At 59.9% G+C, this 20,992-nt stretch overlaps 5 protein-coding genes across 5 annotated transcripts; 3 read left to right on the top strand and 2 right to left on the bottom strand.

The window, feature by feature from the left end:
- Positions 1-3,151: 3,151 nt before the first annotated feature.
- MNEG_1913 (protein Mpv17) lies at positions 3,152-4,890 on the bottom strand (the record flags this gene model as incomplete). The annotated part of the gene is made up of 7 exons (XM_014049613.1): positions 3,152-3,259; positions 3,407-3,435; positions 3,685-3,736; positions 3,958-4,056; positions 4,215-4,307; positions 4,465-4,655; positions 4,815-4,890. The coding sequence occupies 7 exons, from the start codon at positions 4,888-4,890 to the stop codon at positions 3,152-3,154; spliced, it is 648 nt and encodes a 215-aa protein (XP_013905067.1).
- Positions 4,891-5,791: 901 nt separating this feature from the next.
- MNEG_1912 (TatD DNase family protein) lies at positions 5,792-7,530 on the bottom strand (the record flags this gene model as incomplete). The annotated part of the gene is made up of 3 exons (XM_014049612.1): positions 5,792-5,926; positions 6,126-6,853; positions 7,473-7,530. The coding sequence occupies 3 exons, from the start codon at positions 7,528-7,530 to the stop codon at positions 5,792-5,794; spliced, it is 921 nt and encodes a 306-aa protein (XP_013905066.1).
- Positions 7,531-10,556: 3,026 nt separating this feature from the next.
- On the top strand, positions 10,557-11,694 carry MNEG_1911 (hypothetical protein; the record flags this gene model as incomplete). The annotated part of the gene is made up of 4 exons (XM_014049611.1): positions 10,557-10,616; positions 10,771-10,850; positions 11,009-11,390; positions 11,632-11,694. 4 exons carry the CDS (start codon positions 10,557-10,559, stop codon positions 11,692-11,694), a joined length of 585 nt encoding a protein of 194 aa, XP_013905065.1.
- A 3,340-nt stretch (positions 11,695-15,034) lies between these two features.
- MNEG_1910 (ribokinase-like domain-containing protein) lies at positions 15,035-16,766 on the top strand (the record flags this gene model as incomplete). The annotated part of the gene is made up of 4 exons (XM_014049610.1): positions 15,035-15,081; positions 15,213-15,369; positions 15,614-15,989; positions 16,213-16,766. 4 exons carry the CDS (start codon positions 15,035-15,037, stop codon positions 16,764-16,766), a joined length of 1,134 nt encoding a protein of 377 aa, XP_013905064.1.
- Positions 16,767-18,372: 1,606 nt separating this feature from the next.
- MNEG_1909 (inositol triphosphate 3-kinase c) lies at positions 18,373-19,901 on the top strand (the record flags this gene model as incomplete). The annotated part of the gene is made up of 4 exons (XM_014049609.1): positions 18,373-18,403; positions 18,941-19,085; positions 19,278-19,441; positions 19,612-19,901. The coding sequence occupies 4 exons, from the start codon at positions 18,373-18,375 to the stop codon at positions 19,899-19,901; spliced, it is 630 nt and encodes a 209-aa protein (XP_013905063.1).
- Positions 19,902-20,992: the final 1,091 nt, after the last annotated feature.

The following is a 20,992-nucleotide window of genomic DNA, read 5'->3' as shown; positions in this document are numbered from 1 at the left end:
AGTCCGGTGGGAGCGATTGCCAATAATCATCAAACGTGTTACAAAACCAGGCGCACAATCACAGGGTCAGGAATACAAGAACTACTTGGCTGAGCGGCGGCAGCCCAGCTCGTAGTCCCGGGTGTCCTGATCCAGGGTCTGCACGTGGAGGGGTGAGTGTAAAAAGGCAGAGCAATGGGAGGGCAGCTAGCCAGTCGCACGTAAGCTACAGGCAGAGTGATTGCTAGCGAGCTTTGCGGTTCATCTTAATGCTTCCCATCATTCGATCACAAGTACCCCCACATCTGACAACGAACGCACCGGGTTTTCGCAAATCCGCCCAATGTCTGAGCTGGACAGCAGCGCCCCCTCAAAGTGGGCCCCCGCCAAGTCGGCCCACTGCATAAAAATGAAGTTACAGGTGGAGAAGCATCGTTGGTTTGAGCTGGATTTGATTACCAGAGGTGTGATATGATGACGACAGGCATGTCCCATGCAAATTACGGCCCAACATGCTGCGACAACCATCGTCTGGCACACCCAGGAAAGCCCCGACAGCCGTGACACATGGGTCTCCATTCTTCCTGCACACCTCGCCCGTGACGGGGGACTTGCCAAAGGATGCCGCTGTCAGAATCGCGTTTTCAAACTGCACGCGACAGCGAGGGCGAATGGCAGCACATGTCACATGCTGGTCAAAGGAGGGGGAGGCAGCGCGCGCAGGAACAAGCAACTCCAATTTGTCAATGGCTGTACCCATGATCTTGACTCACCTGTGCATTGCGCAGGGATGCGCCATCAAAAGCCGTGCTGCGGGATAGTTGCAGTTGCGCAACGGCAGGCATTATTGCTTCTGGGCGCAAGAAGTATGATGGCAATGCACGACAATGTGTCGGGCACAGCGTGTGATGGGGTACCCAGCATTCAGTCCAGCCTCATACCCGTAGCAGTTGGTGTCTGTCAGGTCCAGCCCGTCCAGCAGGGCGCCCTGGGCAGCAGCAATGGCGAGGGTTTCAAGTGATTGGGTCGAGATGTGGCGCACCAGCAGGGGCGCTGGGCTCTTGACGCCGGCATAGATATCCACCAAATGGTCACAAGGACTGTGCCTGTGCGTTGGTAAAAGGATGCACATAATACTTGTGGCTGGTATCCCACAATCAGCGCAGTCCCGCATGCGAGGCCTGCACCTGTGCGTCTGCGCGCGCAAACTGGCTGCCGACGACCTTGCCACCGCTCAGGTTGGCTCCGCGCAAGAGGACACCCGAAAACACTTTGCCACTGAGGTCCTGACCGCTGAAATCGCAATCCCTTATGTCCACCACCGCCTCGGCCATGTTGCCGCCTGCACGGTGTCACCGCAGGGGGTCGCAGGGGTGGCGCAGAGCTCTTCCAACCAAGACAATGGCCTGGACGTTTGGGAAACCGGTATAGCTACTCAATTAATAGCCCCATCTAGCAAGCATGCAGATGCACACAAATTGGCTGCCATGTTGCCAAGTTGGGAGGTGTGTGAGTGCTCTGCCCTCGGGCCCCTCCCCCTTCCCACCCACGCTCACACACGCATGCGCGGGTGTGTGCGTACCAGACGCCTCCTGAGAGAAGGTAGCGCGGGTGTCAGCAAACTTATCGAGCGCCGCTATCTCGCAGCGGCCAGCCTCCTGCGTTACAGGCGGCTGCCGTGTCCTCGTCCCTGCTGCATCCACCGGCGCCACCAGGCACAGCGCCGCACAGGCCACGGCGGCGAGGGCTGAGGTGCCACGCGCCAGCATTGGGGCTGCTGCTGAGTCGGTGGATGCAACTCCCGCAGAAATGAGGGCCCAGCTGGCCGTGTCACGAATCGTGTCGGATGAGCCGCGGCGGGCAGCACCGCCACCAGGCGTCGCACGGTGCGCGAAGCACCTGAGCCTGTGTGTGCCGGCTCGCTGCAGCAGCGCGGAACGTGCGTGGATATTTTTTATCGCCTGCATAGCGTACACAACCGAACTTGCAACCGTGGAGATCCGCTCTGGATTGATCTGATCGGCAGCGAGGTAATATGCGTTAATCACAAGCAATTGATGTGTCGTGAAACACCTGCATCAAAGAAGCGCGGGCTTGGCCAATGTGACACCCTGAGTCCCAGAGCATCTTCCGACGTTCGGCGTTCTCAGTCAGCAACAGCCCCTGCTTGTGCTTATGATAGACTCAGCTACACCTTGTCCGTGCCGTGCACAGACAAATTGCAGAAGGACATTGTAAAATATCATAGTACAGGAGAAGAGTGAATAGGATCAGATTTCAACGGATAGAATGGGATACGAAAGGTTGCCGCAGCATTTTGAGCAGCACTGCAACCGCATCAGATGTGAAGCGTAACTGTAAGAGCACGGCCCAGCCCCCCACCCCCCCATGATGCCGACCCTCAGGTGAGATTCCTGCTTTACAGCAACAGGCAAAGGCATGCTTGTGGTCATACTCCATCCTGGCACGCTCATGCACACAAGGCTAACTGGCTAAGTGGTGTACGACACCATGCGAGACAAACAGGATGAGAGATAGCATGGCTCCTGAATGTATACAATGCACCCGCCGCAGTTGCAAGAGGACTGTTGTCTGTGGTTCTATCAGTACGGCTACAGCTAGGGACGTTGCGAAAAGAGGAGTTGTGCTGCATGAGGAGCAAGCACAACAATCTGGGAACGCACAAGAAAGCGAGAGTCAGCCTGCTGCAATGCCGCATAGAACCAAGGCGGGCTCACACCAGGCACAGGCCATGCGTCCTGGGCAGCCAAGCCCTGGGCAACCTACCAGTCGCGCTTGGTTCCCCAGCACGCCGCGGGTTTGGTAGTCCCTTGTCATGTGCCAAAACAACCATCAGTTAAAAAACACCACAGGGAGCAAACGCCCCGCTGCACACCAAAAAAGTGGCATCTATGTGCCTGCATCGCCCAAGCGGCGCCTTTAGACCGGCACGGGTAAATGACCATCTTTGAAAGGGGGGCCTGAGAGATGAGACAAGTTTCACTGCAAGGCAGCCACCATAGCTGACGGGGCAACACCTGCTGCGGCTGGATCCGGCCCACATGCTTCGACGCAACAAAACACTGCCGGCCACAAAAAAACCATTGCCCACACCCCGTGCGGCCTCCCTTGTCACCCACTCGAGGGGCCAGGAGAACCACACTGGACTCTCTCACTCTGTTTTCACCCCGTACGCCAGGTCATCAGGGCCCTGGCGCCCCGCCTCCCGCCGACCCCCGCCCACTTTGATGGACTGGGTGTCGGCTGCCGCCATGGAGGACTGGATTAAGGTGGGGAAGAGAAGCATCAAAGCAAAGGGTTGGAAATTGCCAAGGATCAGAGATATTGTGCGATCAGGAACATACATCCTTGCAGCGGCAATGCAACAATGTTTATGGCAGTTCTGGTGATGCACAAGGCTACGCACCAGGAAGCTGACCCAGCCGATGTAGATGGCTGCGAGGGCAGGCGAGAGGGTAGATAGAGATACGTATATCAAGGTTGAAAATTGAGGGAAGTGAGTTGGCCTCGTGGACTGCAGCAACAGTCCAGGCATGAGCATCTCCGCGGCCGCCAAGAGGCATCAAAGAGCAGCAGCAAAGCCAACGTGTATATCTCCCTCCCCCTCACCACACCTTTGCCATCCCTGCTCAGTCAATCAAACTGTCTTGACCTGCCCCCCCCCCATCTTCGCTGGGGTCTCACCATTAACGTAAAGGATGCGCTGCTCGGGCGGAACGAACCTGAAGTTGACCACCTGGGCAGCAGGCCACAGCTGGAGAGGGAAGTGCAGGTGCCGTAGAAACAGGGTCAGAAAGACCACCGCGCAAATGCAGGATTCAGCTGGACAACCTCTGCACACGGCAGCTGCATGTTTCCGCCAACCCCTTTGCTCTCGACAGAACGCCTCCCGCACACCGGCGCGTGAGCTCTTCCCTCGCAGCGCACACGCATGCACGCACGCACGCACGCACGCACCATGTAGTTGGCGATCATCGTGGGCACGAACTTGTCCCGCACCACCCCAACAGCCTGCTGCAGGGGCTTGCCCTCCATCAGGCTGATGGACAGGAAGAACTGCCAGGGAAAGGTGAGGACACAAGGGTCCACTTGTGAGCATGACCCATGCATACAACATTGGGGGATTGAAAAGGGTGTGCGATTGCACTCATGCCGAACCCCCCTGCATGCATGCCAAACCCCTCGGGCCACGACCCCCCTGCTGAGGTGCGCACCAGCACCATGCCCGCCGGGGCCATGAAGGCTTGATCCAGCCCCATCTTCAGCACAGCGGTCAAGGGATGGCCCATGCGCGTCGGGAACACAGCCTGTTTTGCAGGTTTATGCAAATCAGGGCAAGGGGCGGGGGGAGCGATAAGCGGCCGAGCCCCCTGATCATGAGCTGGCATCACATGACCTTGGTTTCCAACCCAGCGACCAAGGGCCAAGGGTCAATCGTGCAAAACCCCCCTGTTGTGACCGCACCTTATCAAGGAAAGCAAACCAGTAGTGGCCGATAGGGGTTCCAAGGCACGCGGCATAGGCACACAGGCGCGCGGCACGTGCCCAGTCGTACTGGAAGCGTGGCTTGCGCGCCCCGGGCCGCGCAACTCGGCGCGCAGACAGGTGCGACGTGGCCTGCGCGATGCCGTCACCCACAATGGTTCCCACAACGCCTGCAGTGCGGTGATGCAGTTGACAGACACCTCAAAGGTCATGCCGCAGCAACGCGGCCACGTGTCATGGGCGCACACGTCATCAACAGGCAGCTGTGAGCAAACAGCAAGCGGCAGCAGCCGCCATGCACACGCAACAGGGCCCGCGGCAGTGCTTACCCGTGATAACCTTGGTGATCAAAGGCCGCTTCACGAGGTGGTCGCAGTAGGACGCCCAGGCGTGAGACATGCCCATCCTTGACGCTGCCAGGAGGCTCGCCATGGAGCCGGCTGCTGAACCGGGGAATCTAGCGGGTGTAACAGAGCCTGCAGATGCGCTTGATTAGCAGGCAAAGTGCGTGGTTGAGATCAGCACTTCAGGCAAAACACACGGGACTCCCTTAGGAGACTCGGGATTGCTTACGAACCGCAGGGATGTTGTGTAATTGATTTGTGACATGTGCAAGGGCTGCTGATGTATGTGAGAGCGACCTATCATAGCCACGTCCTGTTCGTGTTGACTGCAGCTCTTCACACCCATCAATCGCCCACGTGCCGCGTCCCACCTTCCTGACAAATCTGACTCTCTGGGCTCACCTCCAACCCGCGAAGCATATCTCATCCTGGGTAACCCTTTGCTTTGGTGCGGGCGCAGCAGCTGGACGGACTCGCTGCTGCTGTGCATGCGAGCGCACCTCTGAAACGATGCAGGCGTGCTCTCAGTTGAGCGTACGGTGGTGCTGTCGCCTTGCTTGCAGCACTGCTCTCGTCGACCTAATGCGTATCGGCTCTTAAGACTGGCCATCAGTACAGGTTGCGGGGAGGAGGTTCACACAGGATATGGCGCCGAATTGATGACTGCTGCAGGTCAACTTGACCTCATGAAAGAATTTGATCTCTGGTAAGATACCAGGCGGCAATGTGAAAATCCCATGGGTTCCAGAACTTGAGCTCATGAGCAGCGGCATGTCGCCGACGTCCATGATGGCTCCTCCCCTGCTGAACCCTTTGAGCAACGGGGACTAACAGCTACGAAGCATAGTGCTGTGCCATTTGTCCAACTCAATTCCAGGGCCTGGAAACCCACTTTTGCAGAGCTGAGCCTCCAAATGTTTACGGATTCTAGCAATCATCTGCCAAATTGAAGGGCTTCGCGGTTACACAGTGGTCCCATAAAATGCATTGAAGTTTTCCAGTGTACGTCGAGCTGCCTCCTCCAGGCCCCAGCCCTTTGCACCTGCCACGATGTAGCAAATGTCTGCCATCCCTCCCTCCACCAGCAGAGCGGACACCTGGTTGAGGTGGGAGCAGGGAGTAGGACCATTGTGATTGGGGGACCGACCACCTTGAGCATGTGCGTGCAGGGCGGAACAGGTGTGTCCCAGCACGCATATGCTCAACTTGCAGTGGGATATGTTGGGCACCATGGCCGCCCGTGCACTGTCCCTCGTCATCAGCAATTACACCCATCAGCAAACCACTGTGCCCCACCTGATCACTCTCCACCAGCAACCGGTCATCTGGCACTGCACGCACGCGGGCCACCAGCTTGTCAGGGGCGCGCGCGTTAATGGCTGCAGAGAAGCTGAAGAAGAAACGCCGCCCAATGCCCGGCAGCCGGCAGAACCGCGCCACATCCTCGGGGCTGCCGCCATAGCTGTGGAGCATCACCGCGGGCGGGCAGCCGGCGCCGCTGGCCGGCAGCGCCGCAAAGAGCTGCAGCAGGTGGCCGTAGCCGCGCACGCAGTGTATGCTGACCGGGCGGCTGAGCTCTGCGGCCAGGGCCAGCTGCTCCCTCAGCAGCGCAAGCTGATGGTCGAACCGCACACGCGCACGGCTGCCCGGTATCACGGCGGCGCGGTCGATGCCAATTTCCCCCACAAGCGCGTGGGGGTAGGCGGACAGCAGGCCACGCAGGCGCGCATGCCAGGATGCGTGGGGCACGATGGCCAAGGGGCCACCGCTGTCGCTACAGGTGGCAGCACTGCTGCTGTTGCTGCCGCCGCTGATACTGTTGCTGCTGCCCGTGCTGCTGCTGCTGCTGCCGGTGCTGCGGTCGTAAGGGTCCTCCTCCTTGCTGACGCCGTTGTGGCGGGCCGCAGCACTGCTGGTGGCCGGTACCATGCTGCTGGGGCAGCCGCACCCCTTCTCAGCCTGTTTGCCACTGCCACCGCCATCCTCCTCAGGGGGCGACTGCGGCCCGCCGGCCTCGTACCCCCCTGCCGCATCAGCCGCAGCACAGCAATCCCCCTGCTGCTCACGCCGCTTCTTTTGCCGCTCGTCTTGCAGCAGCGCTACTGCCCTGGCCACCTCTTCAGGACTGGGCCCCTCCAGCAGTTCCTCCCAGGTTGAGCCCAGCTCAGACGCATGCAGGTGGGCCCACCACCTGGTTCGGTGGAGGCAGAGGGAGTTTGTTGAGGTTTGACACGCAGTTTTGCTGGGTAGACCACAAGCGGTGCCGAAATCCAGCGACACCGAGCGAGCGGAGGGCCAGCTGACAGCCTGGGACACGGTTGTGGTTTCGGATGTGCCATGCTCAAAGGCGCGCTTGCCGCCCAGTCTGAGGGCTGCAGTCGTCCCCTCCCCCCACTCCTGCATGCTGCCACACCATTTGAATGTCTTCACCCATGCCCCCACCGGCCACCCACGGGTGAATGCCAAACCCAGGGATAATTTTGGGAGGCCCTGCAAGTGACACACGCCACGGCGAAAGGGGTTGCGCTTGTTCAAGCTCAGCGAATCCACTCCCAAGGACGGTGCCTTGTAAACCTTGGGGGAAGGAACTGTGGTTTTAGCGGCGCTGTCTATGTCAACATGGTCCCCAATGCACCCACACACCTGCCATTCCTGCCAGCTTCTCCATGATGCTCCAGTCAACGTTTGCAGCGACGCCCATCGCTGCGACGCACGGCACTCGTAGCCCCGCCAAGCGGGCCAGATGGTCCTGGTCTAGCTGGGGGTGGGCATGGGCATCGGCCAGGAGGTGCAGCAGCCCCTGGGCACTTTCGGCTGCATGCTCGTCGCTTGCTGTGGCGCGGGCCATGTTGACGCTTGCTGTTGGCTTGGGCGGCCAGGCAGCAGCGGCGTAGCAGAAAAGTGTGCGTCGGCCAGGAGCGACAGGGCTGAAGAAGCTCCCACCACTCGTCCCCGCAAAAGATTTCATACGACACTACGCCACGCAGCCCGCTTGCTGAGTACGTGCTCGCCGGTTTTGTGAGCTGCGCACACAGATCGGTGCATGCACGCCGTATAGACTTTATTGCGACCATGAAAATTGCACGTAATAATAAATCAATTGCGATAAGAGACGAGCCTTCAGCTGCCTGTTGACAGACTCGTGGTGTCGTCACTGAGTCACTGACGCCGCGGGCCCTCAGGGGTGTCCGATTGCGGTGCGCGCGGCGTTGAATGGGGGGCAGGCGCAGGGCCAGCAGGAGGACAGCTTTACATTGTCCTTAAGGGCTGAACAGGGTTGTGCGTGCGTGCGTGCGTGCGTGCGTGCGTGCGTGCGTGCTTGCGTGTGCATGTGTGCGCCTGCATGTGCGAGTGCGCGTGCGTGTGCTGGCGCGCGTGCGTGCATGCATGTGTGGTAAAGCGAGCCGGTACAGTCGAGTGCATCAGCTGGAAGCTGCAGCTTGCCAGACATGACTGGGCAGCCCCTCATGTCGCCGCCAGAAGCGCTGCCCCTTGGCCCAATGCGCGCCTCGTCCGCAGCCCATCGGCGTGCCGGTGTCTGGATCTCGTGTACTGAGGGTGAGAGGGCGCTGCAAAACGGAAAATTGCAGCAGCCCAGTTTTGTTGCAAGAATTGCAGACAGATGCGGCACACTGCCATTGACCCTGCACACTGAGCCTGCAGGTGACTCTGCCTGGAGCACTGCCACGCTGCAGTGGCACCACTCGCCACGGACAACGCGTGGCCCCACATGGTGGTCTTTGGTAGCTTGTGTGCATCGCACGAGTGAAGTACATATAGACTCATGCGCTGTGCAGAAGACAACACCGTTTGCCGTTGAAAGGTCCTTGAGGGCACAAAGGGAAAGATGCAGAACACCAGCGCCGTATCACGAACAGCAACATGCAGTTAATCAGCCGCGACAATGGGCCCCGGTGTGCATTGCGGCAGGCAAAAACCGCGTGCAGCCAGCTGCCTGAGCGGTTGAAACAGCGGCTGCGGCAGGTCATCCCACGTTGCCCATCGCCAGACGGTGCACTTGGTGGGCTCGAGAACACGAGGCTCTGAACCCGGCGACGCCTTGCCCCGCATGAAGATTACCCTGGAGGAGGGGTGCGGAAGCAGGCAGGGCGATTTGCGGCAACAGGTACTGGCGGGGGGCCGCGTATGGACTATGCGGGCCATTGGCGCGATGGGGTTCGGCTCCCAACCTCCAAGGCATCATCCATGCCTTCAGGTTTGCATGTGCGCGATATAATCCGCCCGCGCCCAGGGTTCAGGACGCTTACACATAGTGTGCAGCACCGCCCTCGAACACCACGTTCTCCACCGCTGCCAATGAAACGTTAGTGATGACCAGCCCAGTCTCTTCCTCCACCTGGCCGCGTCAACACACATGCAAAGGGGCTTAGAATGTGCTGCTGCTGCTGCTGCTGCTGCTGCTGCTGCTGCTGCTGCTGCTGCTGCTGCTGCTGCTGCTGCTGCTGCTGCTGCTGCTGCTGCTGCTGTCATAGCCAGTGCCTGATGCTTTTTATTATGTTGTGGACGGGCTGGGTGCAATCCACGCTGGCCCGCGGCTGCCCACGCTCGTGCCTGCATGCGGGCTCATCTTGCAGCCTCAACAACAGCATGGTACCCCTTCCTGCCCACCTCGCGGGCTGCGCATTCTTCAAATTGTTCTCCGTGCTCCTGCAGATGGCAAGCATGTGTGATGGCCGATTGTTTATCAGCTGTCAGTTTTGGCCGCTGGTCTCATGTGGGCCATGTGCAGAGCTCACCAGGTGGCCTCCGGGCAGCGCCCATTCGCCGTGGCCCAGGGAGTTGATCCTGGTCATGAGGTATTGGCAGGTGGAGCTCAGCCGGCTGTGTGCACCTTGACAGAAAGATGCGATCCCACTGGACATACCGCTGGCCCAGGCAAAACGCGCCGTCGTCGCGCTCCACAAAAACGCCGAGGCCAACGCGGGGCCGCTGAGGAGGGGCGGCTGCGGCGCCATCCACTGCTGCCATCGCAATGATCTATGTGTCTCTGTAGATCTTTGCCAGCCTGTACATTGATGGGATGCCTCGCACGGTAAAGCTGGTTGTGGCGCGCAGAGACCGCGGATCCCAGATCACAGCACTCGTCAATGCTTGGAAGGACGCAAAGTGCCACAGTTTATTTAAACATCAAAAAACACAGTCTGAAAAAGGCATATGATAGCAGAGTGGTGCACAGAAGAAACAATCTACAAGTCCAACAACGCAACGCTCATTGTTTTGCGGATCAGCCATCATGCGGAGCTATGCAGCAGCGCCCGCCCGCACTGTCAATGCGACTAGCTTGCATCCGGCACTGGCCCGCGCGCCCAGAGCGCGGCGCATGCTGGGCGCCCCACAGTGCACTGCATGGGAACGTGTGCCGTCATGGGGCATGGCGTGCCGTAGCCGCCGCGTGGGAGGGCTGCAAAAGGTGGAAAGCGCCAAAGATGGCGCGGCTGCATCGGCTGGCGCAGCCACCAGCCTGTCTGAGGGCCCGTTCAGGTGCGAGGGTCCCGCGTGGCCCCAGCATGAGAGGGTCGGTGTTGCACGCCACATCAGCAATTGCCCATCAGCAGGAGTCCGCCGCTTGCAAGAGGACAATGTGGGAAGCGCTGCCACGACACAAAACCACTTTCATCCTTTGCCATCTTTGCTCCCATGTGGCCCCAAAGGGTTGAGCTCGACACTGTAGGGGCGCGCCGCAGCATCAAGTTTGATGTTGCACCCATGGGCTTTGGGCAGGCCATCATTACCGTCGCCGTTGCAGACAACAGTGAGGCAGAGGAGGTATGTTCACAGCGCTGTATGTGCAGCGATAGCGTGGTGCAGTACACGTGCTCCATTTATTGCCCTCCCTCATCCGCCAAGACGTGCATTGTCCAGAGCCTTGGGCATGAGCATCACAGCCCATGTAGCTTATGGCTCCCTGTTTCCTACGCAGGCGGGTGTGCGGCCAGGCATGCGGCTGACGGCCATATCAGATCCGATCCGCGCCTACGAGGTCTGGAGGCTGCAGGACAGGTGGGACTTTCAGCCAGTGTGCCGCTGATCAAGTAAGGCAGTCGGGTCGCTTGGCTTTACTACCATGGTGCTGGGCTTGTTGCTGCACTCCTAAACGCTTTGCACCATCTGCCAAGCAAGAGTTTGTGCACTCGTCACCGCCTTACGCCGCCTGCCAGGCCGTCCTTGAAGAACATCCGCGAGCTGATGCGGATGAGGAGCGCAGACACCATCACACTGGAATTCGAAAAATGGGACGGCCCCATTCCTGGGATTCTGGACGGCGACAGCCTGCCCGCGACCAGCAGCAGCAGCAGCAACGCAGGCAGCAATCTAACGAGCCCGCTGGCCTCCGTGGACGGCCCTCCAGGGGAGTCCATCGGCGAACGCCTGGCGCGGCAGTACCGTGAGACGGCTGCGCAGGGCCGCACACCCACGGCGGTGGAGCAGCGGCAGCAGAAGCGCAAGGAGCGCATGGAGGTCGACGCAGCGCGCGACGACCGGCCGTTCCTGCTGGGCGTGCTGGCACTGTTTGCGCTGCCCCCGTTCATCATCCTCGTGGTGAGGGCCCGCTCTGTTTGGGTGCATATGACAGGGCGAGCATTGCCAAGGCATAGCTCAGGGTAGAGCGGCAGCGGCGATGAGGATCAGTCTGCAGGAGCAGTGAGACAATCAGCAGCAGGCTGGTCTGTTTTGTCATGTCCTGTTCCTGCTGGGGCGCTCTGATCATGTGTTACCACTGCCTGATCTGAGCAGCAACCAGCATTCTCTCCGGCGGCTGCCCCTTTTGCCCTGCTTGCAGGTCGCTCAATCAACGGGTTACCTCGACCAGCTGTACTTCAACACCCTCACGGGCCTGCACTGAGGGCATGGGCATCACAGTGTCCGTTCCCCAACTTTGCATTTTCAACCCCACTTGAGAGACTTGTGCTCGGTGCGACCCAACTGTTGACCTCACCATCGACGGCCGATTTTGTTGTTGAATATGGCAGCTCGTGAGTGAATTCCAATCAGATGCACAATCGGCAAGTTACACAACTTTTACAGATTAAGTGGCCGCAGAGCTAGGCGCGGAGACCCAGCGCCTGATGCGTTCAACACAGACAACAAGCTGGGCGCCAGCATGAAGGTACACAGGCAATGGGCATCTTTGTCCTGAAGGAGGGACGCGAGGGCTCGCAACCTTGCAGACGTAAGGGATGCAACTTGCTCAACTGCTATCCGCAGCGGGTGTTGCTGCCGCTGCTGACTTGTCCTGCTGTCGCGTTTCAGCATTGTGCCCCGAGATAGCCCATGTAGCACGGCCAATTTCCAAGGTAAAGTAGACCGCGCTTGTGATCAGGACGCCCACGGTGACCTTGTGGGCGACATCCAGAGCTCTGTTCAGGGCGGACGGGATGGCCATGGTGGCCTGCGCAACGGCAGAAAGGGCGCCACGTCAACGGCTGCTGAAGCTCTGAGACAGCAGCCTCACCAGGAATTGCTGTCCAATGCCAAGTGGGCGGGCTGCAACAAAAGTTGGCGGATGCATCATTGCATGCGGCCAAGGGGCAAAGCAGCGCAGTGTGCGGCAAACTGGGCCCGCCGACAGGCTGGATGTTAAGTAGCAACGTATTACTACGTGCTGATACAACGCACCCTCAGCTCCCAGTGCCGCTGCTGATGCTCAACGCACGAGGCCGCTGTCAGAAAGAGATCGAGCGGTGCCTGCGTCGTGTGTGGCCCAGACGCAACACTGGCAAACAAAGAAGGTATCGTACCGGTATGCAATTTAACAGTGTCGATGGCCAGCTGCTTGATCAAACGATGTTTGCTTTCATAGGTGTCACTCTGCCGTTGCTGCGCCACCACAGCACCCGACAAGGTCGCCTGATGTGGGCGGGCCGCTGGTCCGGGTCAGGCAGTGTCGTCACGGGCATGGAAATGTGCTCGGTCAGCCGCCCGATCGCTGGCCCCTTCATGGGCAACAGCAGGGGGTCAGAATCCGGCAGGCCCCTTCAAGGACGGATACCAGGGTGGTGAGGAAACGCCGTTCCACAATATGACGCGTCGCAGGCCACGCCCTCCACCTGCATCACTCACGTGAATAGAGTCCATATCGGGAGCTATGCGGCAAGTGTGAGCCCGGCAGCAAGCCACCCAAAGCCAGGCAAAAGCGCAGTGCCCACGCGCCACCCCATGCAGCCCCACTACCAACGCAAGCAGCTCCACAGGCACCCACCCACCACTGCCTGCATTGCACCCGGAATGCTGGCCTGCTATAATCCATTCACCATCACCAGTCACGGTCTTGGCCCTGGGTGCAAACGGCTGCGGCGGCGAGCTGCTGGCAAGGCTGATGGATCACGTATTGACTCTGGTCCAGAAGAGCTCAGCGCATTGCCTCACGGCACCTCCTCACCTCGCGCATGCACAGGCCATCCACACCATGTTGACACGGCTTTACACAGCGCACTGGCAGTCACAAAGCAGGTGGTGATTGCCTCATGGAAGGCGCAGCCTAGGGGCTGCAAAACCCTGAAGGTGCCCCCCCACACTCAACCCCGCTGACAGCCCCATGCACCATTCAGCATTCGCCTCCGCAGCTGATCTGTCCGTCTGCTCTACAGACAGGGGGCCCCAGATTGCTGGCATAGGCCTTGGTGGCGGCAGATACCGACGGCGGGCACCAGGACGTGAACTGGGCGTGGGGCCCATGGAAGAGCCCAGCGATTTGTATTTGATCAGGCCAGGTCTGTCCTCTTGCTGGACAGCGAACGCAGCAACACGCAGATTGGCGCGCCAGGGGCAGTGTGTTCGCTGCAACCAATGGCCGCCCCCAATCCCCGTAGGCGTCAACCCCACAGTAAGCCTGATGCACGGAGGCAAATCCAGATGCAGGGACCAGGGCATTCGCAGGTGCCTTGTTTCAAGTCACATGCACAGCAGCTAGTGGGTGGACCAATTGCATGACGGGATTTGACGCCTTGATTGCCGCATGCTGCGGTTATGGTAATATGGAGGTTTGACAAATGCAATGTTGCAAAGGTTTAACCTGGATCGTTGCAGCAAGCAAATCACGCACTCTGCATGGAGTGTGGGGGCACTTTAGTTGCCAAGCGCACAGCAGCACAAATCAAGGTAGCTACAATGGCCGGTAGCATCGCCCAGGATCAAGGGGACATCAACTCCTGCTTGCCGCCCAATGAGCTGGCAGCCCGGTAGCAGGCACAGCCGTCAGTGCCACCAATCATGTTCTACAATTCCTCCGTGGCGGAGTATTGTCAGGGAAGTTTGCCTGATGCACGGGACTGGGGCAAGGAAGGACCCAGGGGGGGCGCGGCAGGGTACACGCGCAGCTGCAGGTGTCAAAACGCCTCCTGGCACGCCTGCGCGCAGAGGCCACCGATGGCCATCAAAGTGCCATGACACCCCTGGGTCGAAGGCAACGGCTCGGCACAATGCAGCTTTTGAAACAACTCGTCCCCCCCCCCCACCCCCTGGATTGCACCTGCCCGCCCTGCAAGCGCGGTCCATGTCGCTCGACAATGCACTGGCGTCGCCCTGCTGGAGCACCTTGGCCCCTGGTACGTGGCAGCGCCCCTGGAAAATGTCGCCATTCGCTTAGGAGGCCCCACCCAGCAAGCAGCACAGCTGCTGCGTTTTCGGAACGACATGCAGCAACGGAATCAGAGCAGGCAGTCATGCGGCCTGCGCGCGCTGGCCACAAGGCATCCGCGCCGTGGCATCCCTGTAATTTAGTTATCGAATGGTCTTTGGTTGTTACGCAAACGAGGACTATTGTGTCTCCCCTGTGGCCAACCGCGCACCACGGCCTGTGTCTGAATGCCCTGCTTGAAGCTAGCCCCCGCATGAAATTATCATCATCCATCTTCATTGGTATCGGTGCAACGGGTCGGCTGCGCGCTCCTTTCGTTGTTGTGCGAAATGGCGAGCGACACCGTCAAGAAAGTTGTGGGTTTAGGAGACCCCGTGATGGATATCTGCTGCGACGTACCTTCTGGTGAGCTAGTAAGCTGGACGGCTACGAGGTGCATTCCGTGCGTCGGCGCTGCCGCCGCTGCAGCGCACAGAGCCTGTGCATGCAGTGCCAGGGGTGGTGATAGGTCTGGCACCCCCGCCCCCTTTGACCCGGTTTCCAATCAGATCTCCTGGAACGCATTGGCGCACAGCCGGGTGGCTGCATGCTGGTGTCACCCTCGGAAATGCAGTCGCTCCTGGACACGACGGCGGCCCAAGCGCCCTCCACTCGGTGAGGCCAGAGGGGGGTTGTAGGGCAGCGCAGTCGTAGCACTTCGGAGAGCATTTTGGCATGTTTCAAGCCAACAGCGTGTCAGTTCTTGAGAGACCTTGAGGCTGACCCTGTCGCGCACATGATTGCAGGGTGCCGGGCGGCAGCGCGGCAAACGTGATGAAAGGCCTGGCGGGAGTGTCTGGCGGCACACTGCTGACGCAATTTATGGGCATGGTGGGCGCCGATGAAGCCGGGACCTTCTACACCGAGCAGCTGTTGGAGCGTGGCGTGGAGCCCCTGCTGCTGGTGGGCGCCCAAACGTGTAAATTGGTTGGCGGCATCCGGCAGATGTTCTGGGGCCTGTTCTCTACAGGGGCTGCGTTTGAATGTTGCCGCAATGACGCGAGTCCAGCATCTGGGGGCGCCTGTCGCAATCTCAGCTTCATTGCACCACGGCTCTCGGGCGAGTGCCGAGTCTCCCCCTTGCACCGCACCCCACGCGCTCACACGTGCTCCATCGTTCGCCTTACCCCTCTACCCCGCCCCCCAGGAGAGCGCCACTGGCGCCCCGACAGCGCGCTGCGTCTGCCTGGTCACGCCCGACGGCCAGCGGACGATGCGCACGTGCCTCGGTGCGGCGGCGGAGCTTACAAGCTGCTCGCAGCTGCCGCAGGGCTGGAACGCGGGGCCCGCACTTCTGCACTGTGAGGGCTACCTGCTGTACAAGCCCAGCGTCGTTCGGGAGGCCATGGCGGCCGCCAGGGCCGCGGGCGCGCTGGTGTCACTGGACCTGGCGTCATTTGAGGTGGTGGCGGCCTGCCGGGATACGCTGCTGGGCCTGCTGGAGGCCGGCCTGGTGGACGTCGTGTTCGCCAACGAGGAAGAGGCGGCGGCGCTGGCGGGCGGCGGAGCCGCGGCAAGTGCAGGTGAGGGCGACCGCGCGAGCGACCATGGCTGGGGAGCCTGTCAGGTCTCAGGGGGTCTTGTTGGGTCTTGGGATGTTGGACTTGTGTGTTTTGCTGCGTTTTGCCGTCCACCAGGTTGGTGTCAGTGCCGCAGTAGTGAGCGGCGACGCTGGTCGCAGAGGAGGGGGTCAGCACATTCCAAGCGGCGGCCCCACCCTGTGCCAACCTCACCCTGCGCCTGCAGATGGCCAGTCGACCTTGTTCCTGGTAGAGGCCGCGCAGTCGCTGGTGCTGCAGCACGCCCGTGTCTGCGTCGTCAGCTTGGGCGCCCGCGGCGCAGTCGCGCGCGCCGCGACTGGTGAGGCCGGCAGCGCGGCGGCCAGCAAGGTCGCAGTGGTGGACACCATCGGCGCGGGTGACCTCTTCTCGGCGGGCTTCCTCTACGCCCTGTTGCGCGGCTCCCCCCTCTCCACCTGCTGCGCCGCGGGCTGCGCCGCGGGTGCCGAGGCCGTCCAGGCGCGCGGCACCGCGCTCAGCGGCGCAGCGTGGCGGCGCCTGCGAGCCACCATCGCGGGCCTTGTGGGCGACAACGCCACGGGCGTGGCTGAAGGCCGGCCGCCGCCCGGCAGTGCACGCGCGCTGATCTGCCCACCGGGCCGCAAGCATCGGACGGTGTACGGCCAGCAGGGCAGCGTGGGGCACTCTCCAGGGCTGGAACGCTCACGCACCGGGTCTCTTGCTTCGTCGATGACATCATCCTCCTCGACCCAGTGGCTCGGGATGGAAGCAGACTCGTGACATGCGTGCCGCGGCCCTTTCCCTGCGACAGCCTGTTCGGTTGTTTGAAACATGTCCGGTGTGACATCACGTAGAGTGGGATGCCTGCCTGCGGCGCGTTTGTGCTTTTCACAGCCCAGGTCGACAGGAGAGGAGGGGAGGGGAGGGAGCCCTGCACTGCACGGGCTCATGGGGCTTTTGAGGTGGCAATGTTGGTGGATGAAATGTCAGCTTGGATCCTGATGGGCCAGGTTTGAGACCGCTACAGCCACCCGCGTGGCGAGCGCATGGTGCGGCACCATGGGGGCCAAGCGGACGCTTTTGAAGATCAGGGTTGTGCAAAGAGCGCATCCCAGCAATGCTTCATTACAAGCACTGACAATTCATGAAAAGACTGCAACCAATCATGGTATGTATGCGAGAACTCAACAATCATGTGTACTTTTTTTCACCCCCAACTATACTGATGCGCTTTGCCGTTACCACTTCCCGGCCGCAACGCGTTCGCCAGGCCAGGGCTCTTTTTAATTGTTATTCTGCCTGTGAAAACGCCGATCAGCCTTTACGAATGTCCTTTTCAGTAGGTAACACGTCACGCCATGGGTTGTCGTAGGGCTACCCAGTAGTAGAACGCTGGGTACTACAACAGCCAGCTTAAGTACCATGACATGGCAATCAGTTATGTGGGGCTGCTGCAATCCATGTCTCTGAGCGGTGGCTACGCGTGAACCTCTGCTGTGTGGAGACGCTGCTGCTCGTGATGTGTACGCGCAATTCTAGTCACCACCAACGCATGAACCGTCCGCAGGCAGACGCGCTGTGCATCCTCCGCATGGTCTCAATGCTTTCACGTTCCCAAAGTGGGCGTCGTCCTGTGGAAGCGCATTACAAAGGGATACGTGTGAATTACCCTAGTGGGTTGACACACGTGAGTTAAAAAGCAGAAGAGATGTCTGGTGGGCAATGCCGTGGAGCAATACCATGCCACTTCTCGAATAGGGCGAGTTCATACAAGCATTTTCTTACCTGATCACCTCAGGTGTGTAGGTACAGTAGGCTTTGTGGACTTGTTGACTCATTGACCCGGTGTTTGACTTCCTCGGCGCTAAACCAGGCTACACATTAATAGGAAGGTTGGCAGGTGTTGCGAAGTCTTTCAGCACACCATATTGCATGATCTATACCTGAGATCCGAGATCGACGAAAATGATCTGCTGCGAAGCTCAAAGCAGCACGCGAAAGCTTCAACCGTACGCCCACCAGGTAATGTTATGTCATCGGTATTATACTGACCAGTCCAGCATGATGGCTTGGCGTTTGCCAACCAGTGAATATCGGGCCTCACTTCTGCTGCCACCGCTGCCGTTGCTGCTGGTTCGTCGCAGGTCGGGGGCCACAGCCAAGAAGGTGGGCGCAACGCATGCATGCAGTGGTCATTCCGTGTGCAAGGGACACTGGCAAGATGCTGATGCCGGGCTGGTCCATGGCCTTGCAGGCGGCCTGCCTGCCGCTCTGATTGACGAGGATGGGCGCTTCCTCAAGCTGCTGCAGGTGAACCTCGCCAAGCCGCAGCGATCGCTGCCCTGCCCCGCAATATGCATAAGATGGTGCGAGACTGTAATGTTCCATGCAAGTTGGCACATTGCATCTGCAGGATGGTGAGCGCGGAGAAAGGGAGCTGCAGCTGTACTCCCATGTGGAGCGCTTGCGCAGTAGTTGTGGTGGCAGCACCAGCGGCAATCATCGTGAGGCAATTCGCAGCCATAGCAGCCACCAATGCAGCGGCAGCGACGGCGACGAAAGTTGCAGAAGCGCCGTTGCCGGATGTGAACGGCATGCAGAGGGCAGCACGCGTCTTGCGAGCTCCAGTGGGGGCCCCTGCCTTTATGGGGAAGCGGATGTGTTGGCCCTCAGCCGATGGATTCCTTGCAGCTGTGAGCCAATGGGAGTGCTAGGCCCATCATGTGTTGAGTCTCATGTAGATACTTTGCCCGAGCACACCGTATGTGCTGATGCACACCTGCACACAAACAGACACACAAACAAACACACGCGCGCGTTGGCATTGCATGGAGAGAGGCACAGTCACACTGACAATCACAATACACGTGAGCATGCATACACGCGCACGCACAGACACGTGCAACATCCCCGTGCATTCACGCTGCCACAAAAAATTGCTTGTACCTGTACAGTTGGCACCCGCACTGTCGAGGGCCGGCGCTATCTGATCCTGGAGGACCTCGCCGCCGGCTACCGCCTGCCCTGTGTGCTGGACGCCAAGGTCGGGCTGCAGACGTGGTACCCCTGGGGGCCACAGGCGCTGATCAGCAAGTACAGGTGCCGGGGTGGTTTGTCAACTTGGGTTTGGGTAGCAAGGCGGACGCTTTTGAAAGGCACGGCTCTGGAGCCAGACGCCAGCAGGAAGGTGACGCGCTTTCAGGGGTGAATTACCCGCGCGCCGGGCATGCCCTGGCGGCTGCTGCCTTACGGCATGGATCCGCTGGCTGCTGGCTGACCCACCACCCCTAGGTTGAAGGATGACAGCACCACCCAGGCCACCCTGGGCTTCCGGCTGTGTGGCGTCAAGGCCGCGCTGGCTGATGGCTCCGGCGATTGGCGCGAGGACCGGCACTGGGGCAAGCGGCTGGACAAGGCGGGGGCGTTGGCGGCGCTAAAGCGCTTCTCTGATAACGGTGCGCGTACACCAACCTGCGGGCACCCAGATTTATCACAACATCCTGAAGCGAAGCCCTGTTTGCAAAGCCCTGTTCACACAGTGATTCTTGTTCCAGGCAGCCCCTCAACGCTGCTTTCCTGGACACTACCCACCCACCAGACCTCTCCCCCGTCCACTCGCTCGCAGGCATACTGGCGCCGCGCGATGTGGTGGGCCCTGTGCTGGCAGAGCTGCAGTCTATGGCGGCTGTCTTCCGCACCCAAACCTCCTACCACCTGTTTTCGGCCTCGGTGCTGCTCCTGTATGAGGGCGCTGCACGGTGCGCGGCCGAGGCACGAGTGGCGGTGCGGCTGATCGACTTTGCCCACGCCTTCCCAGCGGGCATGCACGAGGGCGGCCCAGACGCCAATTTCCTGGCGGGGCTGGAGGGATTGATCGCAGCGCTGGAAGAGGTGGTGGGACCAGCCGGTGTGTGAATGGATGCATGAATCCCCAGCTGTCGGCCCAAGCTGCTTGATGGGACAACATTCAGTCCCGAATTCGGGCGAGGGGGGCACAAACGGTCAGTGGCTCAGCTGTTTTTGGTTAGCATTTCTGGAGTCACATATCTTGAACCCTCCCGCAAGTGTGTTTTCCATTTTGCATGTGCGCCCTGCCGATGGCTGGAAAAAAATCCCTGCACAGAATGCCGTCGGTCAATTTCTATAGGTCAAGGTGCTCAGGTGCACCAATAGCAGCGACGCCTGTTCCGCTGCAGCAACGTAAAAAAATGGGGGGTCGTAATGGACGCACCTTATTCTGCATCAGGCCTTGCACAGACCACCGAGTATTCCACCCGCTGACTGAGCGGTAGCACTTGCAGCCAGCGGGGCTGATGGCACCTGCCCTCACCTGCCACCCGCGTGCCAAGCACGCGGCAGCGCCCGGCAATGGATGTGCACCATATGATACTCCTTCACAGGATCCTACTGGTCGGCCTGTTCCAGCTCATTCGCCTGTTGTATCAAAAGCGCGTTTGTGACCCCTGGCAAGGATGAGATCAGATCCGACCGTCGTATTGTACATTTCAAAGCGTTGTATCAAGCTGCGCAACACGCGTACGGAGTAAGATCAAACCTGAGTGTGCATGCACATCGCCTGCAGGGTCGTGCGCCGCGTTTTGGAGGGCCGCACTTGCAATGGGGAGCGTGCATGCACGGCAATGCACGCGTGCAGGCAACAGGCTAGCAGCACACCAAGGAGCTCAAGCATTTTGGCTGTGACATGCCGGCTGGCATTTTTTAGGCAATTCACAGGTGAGACTTGTGTTGGCCGGCGGTGCCACATAGCAGCCTGCAGCGCCATCCTCGGCTCACACTTCTCATGCTCGTCCGTTCACCATTCAGGCAATCATGTTGAGTGGGCCAGATGTTTGGCACCACATATGGTGCAGAATGATATGGCCAAAGCTGCAGGCGAGAGGCAGGTCCTCATCAGCTTCACCAGGACACACAGTCATTTTCTGACCACTAGTAGATGGGCGGGAATGGCGGGTGAGGTTGCTGCCGTTCTCCGGAGGAGTGGGGCG

This window comes from Monoraphidium neglectum (genome assembly GCF_000611645.1).
Source record: "Monoraphidium neglectum strain SAG 48.87 unplaced genomic scaffold scaffold00203, whole genome shotgun sequence".
Classification (NCBI taxonomy): domain Eukaryota; kingdom Viridiplantae; phylum Chlorophyta; class Chlorophyceae; order Sphaeropleales; family Selenastraceae; genus Monoraphidium; species Monoraphidium neglectum.
This window is presented reverse-complemented; position numbering and strand designations above follow the sequence as displayed.